Source organism: Camelina sativa, chromosome 5 (assembly GCF_000633955.1).
Source record: "Camelina sativa cultivar DH55 chromosome 5, Cs, whole genome shotgun sequence".
In the NCBI taxonomy this organism is placed as follows: Eukaryota; Viridiplantae; Streptophyta; class Magnoliopsida; order Brassicales; family Brassicaceae; genus Camelina; species Camelina sativa.
In genome coordinates, this window is record NC_025689.1 from 21298554 (window position 1) to 21307443 (window position 8890).

Below are 8890 nucleotides of genomic sequence, written 5' to 3' on the forward strand. Positions count from 1 at the left end.
TGTAACATCCCGGTTTTTGAAATTGGGAATTGGGCCGGTTTGTTTTCTTTTCAAGCCCATTGAAGCCCAACAAGAACAAGTCATAACGAAAAGGGTTTATTTTGTGTAATTGTGTTAACGTGTATACGCTTATATCGCCGCCGTCCTTGTTCAGCAAGAGAGGAGAGCCGATGAACCCTCAAAACACACCAGCAACTTGATCGTTGAGTATTGGAAAGCTTAAGTTGTGTTCTTGTTGTTGGTGTTGTTATCGGTAAGAAGGAAACGATGGAGAGACGTTGTTGTGGTGATGAGTCTCGTGGAGGAGAAGCTTACCGTACGGACCCGTGGTTCTCGCTAGTCACCGTCGAACACCATCATTGGTCAGTTAGCCACCGTGAGTCACCGGATGACCGCCGCTTTCATCGGAGCAGTCGTGGTCCATCGGAGATGTCGTTAAGGGTAAGGAAACCCTATTTTATTATGTAGCTTGCGGAATAAGTTTCTGATATTGTCTTGATGGATCTGTTGCTTTGTTGTTGTTTGATTGTTGAGAGATGAGGACGTGACAACTGTGGACTTGAAGCTTTGTTGATCGGCGTTGCTGACCCGTCAAGAATCATTGAGTGTAAACGCCGAGAAAGGTAAACGGCGAAACTCTTTCTCGTGTCTGTCGTTGTGTTGTGTTGCATTGATTATTGAGCCGAGAAGCTTAACCAACTAAACCAGAGGATTTGAGTCCAGAACCGAAACTTGTTTATCGAACGTGCATGACTTAATTTGTGGTGTCATGCATGGTTAGTGGTTACGTACGTTATCGATGACGTTGGTTAATATAATATTGGTGAATCCGTGTATTGTGGCTGGTTGAGGAATTGGTATTGTGGGAGCATGTGATCGTACGTGGACTAAACTGTGGTGTATTATATTAGAATTTGATCTAATTAATTTAATTAAAGGAAACACCATAAGTATAAGTTATGAGACTTTGGTTAGGGTTGTTCTATTGGATTAATATCATGGTTATGGTCTTTGATCGGCTATTATAAACTGTTGCAGATTGAGAAGTGTTGTTGAACCGTATTTGCATTGTTGCTATTTCTAAATCAAGGATTGATTCATGTGGCTAAGGTGAGGACTAGTTGGTGTCTTCTACATATTCAAATGTGTTTGGATAATTGCTTAGTTTAAGGTTAAGCTGAGTATACCTACGAGTTGCATATATTATGAGTAACCGTATGTGTTTGTTGAGTGTATTAATATTTATAAGTATATAAATATGTTTTGATAAAGTATAAGAAAAGAGAATTAGTATCTTAGAGTTAGATATTGAACTAAAATGGATATTTTATGCGTGTTGATTGATGATGGCGTGATTGCGTGAATACATGTTATGTTGTGGTAAAATAAGTGCTTGTGTGTGAGGATATAAGGTGCCAAGGCACGTAGATGCGGGAGAGCCGCAGAGAGTCCTGCAAGGAGAGATCCTTGTAGTTGTGTGGTGGTCTACGGGCGCGGAATGCGGGTAGATCAAGATTGGCTGACGAGCCAACGTGTGGTTGTGCGTGGAAGAAGTGCGAGAAGCACGAGGAATCCGGATACGCAAGTGAAAATGTGCAGGAAGAAGTGCGAAAGCATGAGGAATCCGGTAATGCACAACGTGCAGGAAGAAGTGCGAAAGCATGAGGAATCCGGTAATGCACGGGTTGACGTGTTTGACACGTGGTATCATGGGACATACGTAGTTCCATTTGTGTGATATGTGCGTATGTTTGTGTGTCATAGGATTTAGGACAGAATGATTGCTGCTTGTCTAAGGTTTAGACTTTGGGATTGTCTAAGCGTGTTTGGGTGTGGAGACTTCGGGAGCCCTAAGGCTTTCCCTCACTGAGTAATTATCAATTACTCACCCCTCTCTTTTTGCAGGTTGGTTAAGTCAAGAGTTCGTTTTGCGTTGTTAGCTGGTAGTTTTGCATTTAAAGAGTGTTTCGGGTCGGGCCAGGAAGTCAACCGTTGACCAGCTCCGAATATCAAGTTTGGGTATTACATGGAAAGTACACAAACTATTTTCTCTTGAAAAATATCATAGAACCCAAACTTTAATCTCTAATTAGATGTTTCTGATACCATTGTTCCCCATCACATCAAAAGAGAGAAAGCCGACCGAAAAAGAGAACCGTAGTGCTTCCTTTTTAAAAAATTTAATTAATTTGATTCGGTTTTAGATTAGGTTTACTTTAGTTTAGTACTTTGTTAGTTAGTTACAAGTATTTTTTGTAGGTAATTAGATGAAAATTCTTATTCTATGGAGAAATATATTTTGAACTATTGGATTAAAAGAGATATACATGTTAAAAACTACATTTTCGGAAACATCTAACTCGAGTCAAAGTTTGAGCTCTATATGACTTGATAACGTATAGTGTTCTGAGAGAAAGAGGTCGTCAACCCCAATTTTGACTTACTATTGTTGGACGAAAATGTACACTGTTTTAAAACTTTCAAAATTAAAAATTAAAAAAAAGACATAAAGACAGGAAATGACCTTAGTGCAGTGGCAGGAGGTAAGTTCATTTGTAGAAAGTACCATCACACCAGGGATCGAGTCCTGCTTTCTACAAATGTAGGAATTTGGCTAATGGGTCGGCCAGTTGTGGCCCAATGGTTGACAAAAAAAAAAAAACATAAAGTCATGTTAGAATTAAACCAACACCCTTTATCTTCTACTAGATTTATAATTCTTTTTGTTATTAGTGTGAACTGTTAAATATAAATATAGTTATTCAATATTAAAAATATAAATCTATATAGATGCCAAATTTATTTTATTAAGCGATATCTAACTTATCTATTTTTAAATATTTTTTCACAATTAATTTTTATTTTATTTTATTTTACAGTATATACTCATTATCTCTTGCATCTACTCTCTTTTTGCATTCTATTATCTCGCTTATAATATATTCATTGTGAAGACACATCATAACTATTTTTCATCTTTTTTCACTTTCCAATACTCATTTATTTTATTGGTTGAGTGATCATTACTTACTAACGTAGACGTAAATTCTTTTTCAAGAATATACCCACCCTTTATCGTAAAGTTCCTTTGACAGTGTTGTACTAAATGTAAATTTTGCTTCCTAGTAATGAATCTCACAATTGGACTCGTTTTTATCCATAAACATCAAATATTACATTTTATCTTAACTGTTTTGACAAAGAAAAATTATGTTCACATGTATAATTTTTGTCTACTTTAAAATATGTATAGTCTACTATGTTTCTATATAGTGATATTTTATTTTGATTCTCCTAAATCTACAAACTCATAAGATTACTCTAATTTTAAAATTTATGTATTTATCCATAAATAGAATTCTTTTAAAATTTTAATAAAAATTCTACAATTTACCAGTACTATTATAATTGTTTTTATTAGAAATAGCTTTCCCAAATTTTTTTCTTAGTATTTTTCACTATTTTTTTGGTGTGTGTGATGTTCAGAAAAAATTATCTTTAATATGTTTTATTTCAAGTAAACTTATACATTTCTCATAAATATATACATTTTTTAATTTTTGAGCACTGTAAAGATGGGAATAGAACGGCTAGCCCTTTATTAGATGTATCATACAGTATATATACAAGCGTGAGAGACCTAGGTATTAGACAAATAAGAAAAACCTAAGACAATACAATATTTACAAATCCATCCCTTAATACTCCCCCTCAAGTTGGCGCATGTAAATCACAGATGCCCAACTTGCGAGACAGGTACTCGAACGCTGGAGAGCCAAGAGCCTTAGTGAAAATATCTGCAAGCTGTTGAGTAGTTTGAACGTAGACTGTTTTGATCAAGCCATTCTGGATCTCATCGCGGATGTAATGACAATCACGTTCAATGTGTTTGGTACGCTCGTGAAAGACGGGATTCGCAGCAATGTGGAGAGCCGCCTGGTTGTCACAATGTAAACGAATGGAGTCGGTCAACAAGACACCAAATGGCCATTTGAGCTCCGAGGTGGTGAAAGACATTGCTCGGTATTCCGCCTCCGCTGAAGATTGAGATACAACTCCTTGCTTTTTAGTCTTCCAAGCGATGGGGGAACCACCCAACAAAACAACATATCCTGAGAGAGACCGACGAGATATTGGACAAGTCGAAAAATCAGAGTCACAATATGCAGAGATATGCAAGTCACCATTAGCAGTAAACAAGATCCCTTGTCCAGGACTGTTCTTGAGATAACGAACAACACGCAATGCAGCCCACCAATGTTTCAGCCTAGGCTGATGTAAAAACTGAGCAAGAACGTGTACAACGTACATAAGCTCTGGCCTTGTAATTGTTAAATATACCAATCTCCCAACCAAACGCCGATACCATTCCGGCGTGTCAAAATACCTCCTGTATCTTCTTCAAGTTTGTGATTTTGAAGCATAGGTGTACAAACCGGCCTCCCTCCTAATAAACCGCATTCGTTAATAATATCTAAGGCATATTTACGCTGAGATAAGTAAATGCCTCGAGAAGACCTTGCTACCTCAATGCCCAAAAAATATTTAAGTGGACCCAAATCTTTCATGTGAAAGCAGTGGCTCAAATACTGCTTAAAACGAACAACTTCGTCTTCATCATTACCCCCGATGAGCAAATCATCCACATAAACAATCACATAAAGACACATTTTCCCCGATTCAAAGCAAAGAGAGAGTAGTCCGAATAAGATTGGACGAAGCCATACCCGAGCAGTGTTTGGGTGAGCTTAGAGAACCAACAGCGCGGAGCCTGTTTCAAACCATACAAAGACTTCTTCAACTTACACACTTTGTTCGGCCCCAATGCTTTGAAACCTGGTTAATTTAACAACCGGCGCAAAAGTCTCCTGATAATCCTTCCCCTCTTTTTGACAATTACCCATCACTACCAAACGTGCTTTATGTCGTTCAATCGTACCATCCGAATTATATTTGATCTTAAACACAAACCTACAGCCAATAGCGACTTTCCCGTCGAGTAGATCAACAATGTCCCATGTGTGAAGTTTCTCCAAAGCATCGACTTCAAACTTTACTGCATCACGCCATACTTGAAGTTTAATAGCCTCATTGTAAGACTCAGGCTCATATCCAGCTGTAATCGCTGCAAGAAAAGCAGCATGGTGTGTAGAAAAACGTTCACAAGTAACGTAGTGAGCAATAGGGTAGGTGACCGTACCTTTGTTCGAAGATGTGTGTGGGGCGGTCGAGTGTGAGGGGTCTTGTTCATGTGTCATAGAGTGACCAGATGTCACCACAAAATCTTTCAATCTCGTCGAGGGCTGTTTTTGCCTATGTCCACGACCCAAGTGTTCGTGTGCAACAGGATGGTCTTGTGCAACAAATGGTAAAGCGGGCTGAACAGGCGGTTCTGGTTTGGGAGTCCTACCACACTCAACGATACTCCCCCTGTCTTCTATTGTCGCTGGTATCTCTGTGTCGTTAGAGGTGAGATTCATGAAACCATCATCATGGTACACCGTAGGATCATGTTGCAACACCACGTGGTCACTATCATCGGACTTGAACTGTGCAAATGGAAAAACCGTCTCGTGAAAATGCACATCCCGAGATACAAAGAACTCGTGCGTGTCCAAGTCGTACATCGTCCATCCTTTTTTCCATAGGGGTAGCCCATAAACACACATTTTCGACTTCGCTCCCCAAATTTATCATTGTCACGGGAGATCTTATGAGCATAACCCAAACAGCCAAAAACTTTCAAACTATCAAACGAGGGAGCCTTGCGATACAAGATTTCATAAGGAGTTTTACCTTCCAGCAATGGTGTAGGTGTCCGATTGATCAAATGACACGCTGCAAGAACGCATTCTCCCCAAAATTTCACCGGTAAATCAGCTTGAAAGATTAACGAACGAGCGACATTAAGGATGTGTCTATGCTTGCGTTCCACGCGAGAGTTGTGTTGCGGAGTATAGACACATGAGGTTTGATGCAAGATCCCTTCTTGCTCGAAATAACGTTTCATACAAGTGAATTCCGTTCCATTATCAGATCGTACAACATAGACCTTCTTGTCAAACTGCCGAGAAATCATGGTGCAAAATTTTTGTAAACATTCGGACACTTCCCTCTTTTCAAGCAACAAGTAAACCCAAACTGCTCGCGAATGATCATCTACGATAGTGAGAAAATATACTGCTCCTGAGGTAGACGGAGTACGATAAGCTCCCCAAACATCACAATGAATCAAATCAAAAATACTGGCTGCTTTATTATTACTTTCTGAAAAAGAATCCCGAGTTTGTTTTGCTCGATAACAAATATCATATCCTCCGTCTATCACATCGGATTTAGGTAAATCAAAAGCAATAGATAAAAAAGATAAAACACGTTCAGAAGGATGCCCCAAACGTCGATGCCACAAAGTACGTTGATCACTGCTCGTCACTTTGTTTGCTTGACCACCAACGATGCCTCTAAACTTGTAGACCCCATCACACTCTTCACCCGCACCAAACATCTTCGAAGTACGGTCCTGCAAAACACAAAGTTCTTCAGTAAAGGTGGCTGAACCCTTAGTTGTTTTAAGCAATTTTGCCACAGAAATTAGTGAACATGTCAAGTCTGGAGAAAACAAAACGCCATTCAGCCAAACATCTCCACCTAAACATATTCGTCCCTGTTTCTCAGCCAACGCACGATCTCCATCAGGAAGACGTATGGAGCAAGGTGGTATAGCTGTAACGTTACTCAATAAATCCAGATTGGAAGTCATATGGTGCGAGGCACCGGTATCAATGATCATATCTGTCTTACCAGAAAGTTTCGAAGATGAGTCCCCAGATTTTGGTTTGGTGAGCAAACCAACCAATGCAGTCCACTGGTCATCGCTTAGGTGAGGTAGAGAAGCCCTATCAAATCCTCCTTCACGCTGTGGTGCCGCAGCCGAGTGTGCAACAGGGTGAACTTGAGCCGAGTTCGCAGAGCCAACGGTGTCATGTGACGTCTGAGCCACGTTCGCTCTAGCAAAGCTCGATCCTCGTCCCCGACCAGTGCTGCCAGCAATTCCTCCACCGCGACCAAAACGACCACGGCCTCCTCCTCTACTCACACCGCCTCGACTATCTCCAAAATTTCTTCCACGTTCACCCCACCACTCTGGGTATCCTTTGATCTGAAAACAATCCCCAATATCATGTATGTATTTGCCACAATGAGTGCAAGTTGTGTCTTTTTCTCGATATTGAAACACCCCAGGCCTCCCTTGGTTCGCAGCTTGAACCGCAAAACCAACAGCTTCAGATCGTTCTTCCTTGTCACATGTAATACTTTGTTGTCGTTTGTCTCTCACCACCCGTTGATACACTTGGGACAATTTCAACATTGGCAACATATTGGTCAAAGTGGAACGAATTCCACCAAATCGCACATCATCTAAACCCATCAAAAACTGATGAGTACGTTCCTCATCTCTATCTTGTTCAAGCTGAGCTGCGAGTTCCCCGCATGAACATGATCTCAAAGGCTTATAAACAGCCAATTCATCCCACATCTTCTTAAGATTTCCAAAGAACATCATCACACTATCTTCTTTTTGCTTGCAGTTGGCCAAGTCTGACTTCAACTCATGCACCCTTGGTCCATTCCCAACCGAGAACTGCAGCTTCAAATCCTCCCACAATATGTGTGCATCATCAACCATCGATATTGTCGTTCTCAACGTTGGCTCTACGGTGTTCATGAGCCACGCCACAATCATTGAATTAACAACCTCCCACTGTTCGATCTCATCCGCCGTTGCTGGTTTCGCAAGGTTCCATCAATGAAACCCAACTTTTGCTTTGTCCGCAAGGCATTCCGCACATGCTTAGACCAATCTTCATAGTTATCTCCTTTCAATTGTACCATCGTAATCAAGCTTCCTGGTCCTTCCGATGGATGCAAGTACAGCGGCGAGGATGTCGGAGTCTCTTGCACCTTCACGATCTCTTTACCCTTTCCTTCATTCGTCGATGTCATGATTTCTCTTCTCTCTTTTTTTTTCTTTTTTTCTTTTGGATCTAGTCTCGCTCTGATATCATGTGAAGATGGGAATAGAACGGCTTGCCCTTTATTAGATGTATCATACAGTATATATACAAGCGTGAGAGACCTAGGTATTAGACAAATAAGGAAAACCTAAGACAATACAATATTTACAAATCCATCCCTTAATAAGCACTTGATTAATATTTTCTCCTTTTTTAGATATACCTTTGTTTAACAAGTTTCACCATTTTTCAATTTTGAAACTGATAAAGAACATATATCACTCAAAGTATTTTAATTATTTATATTATTTAGAATTCAAAATATAATAATATGCACCAAATCTTTCTGGTTTTAATTGGTAACATGAATTTATAATTTAACACTAACAAACATAGTCTCAAGTTTTAAATACATATAAATATGTTATTAATTATATTATACTATAATTAAAAATAATAATATACCTCAACCTTTTAAAGATGAATTTATAATGTAACACCAAGAATTGAATAATCTCTTGATTTAAAAACCTTTAAATTTTTGTGTTTGTTTTTAAAAAAAACTTTTATTTTCTTCATCCTAATAATTGAAACTTTTGAAAGTAATTGTTGTTCCATGGAATATACGATAGCTTTATTTTTCCCCTATTTTTATTCATTTACAAATATTTACACAATTACTATATGTTATGATAGAAAAATCTAATTTTATATTTATGTAATCTCCATTCATGTATTAATTTGATATTTTTTTTGGTTGTATTCTTTTTTTTTCATTTTGTTTTTAGTTTATATTTTAGTTTAAATTATTTTAATGAGGTGGAGGAAAGAGAAAGATAAAAATAAAATATATATATATATATATATATATATAT

General features: G+C 38.5%; 2 protein-coding genes across 2 annotated transcripts; both read right to left on the reverse strand.

The window, feature by feature from the left end:
• On the reverse strand, positions 3712–4670 carry LOC109132888 (uncharacterized mitochondrial protein AtMg00810-like). The gene is made up of 2 exons (XM_019245349.1): positions 4342–4670; positions 3712–4267 (listed from the first exon to the last, which is right to left on the reverse strand). Exons 1-2 carry the CDS (start codon positions 4668–4670, stop codon positions 3712–3714), a joined length of 885 nt encoding a protein of 294 aa, XP_019100894.1.
• LOC104787325 lies at positions 6428–8073 on the reverse strand. The gene is made up of 2 exons (XM_010512889.2): positions 6802–8073; positions 6428–6520 (listed from the first exon to the last, which is right to left on the reverse strand). Exons 1-2 carry the CDS (start codon positions 7742–7744, stop codon positions 6489–6491), a joined length of 975 nt encoding a protein of 324 aa, XP_010511191.1. The 5' UTR covers positions 7745–8073; the 3' UTR covers positions 6428–6488.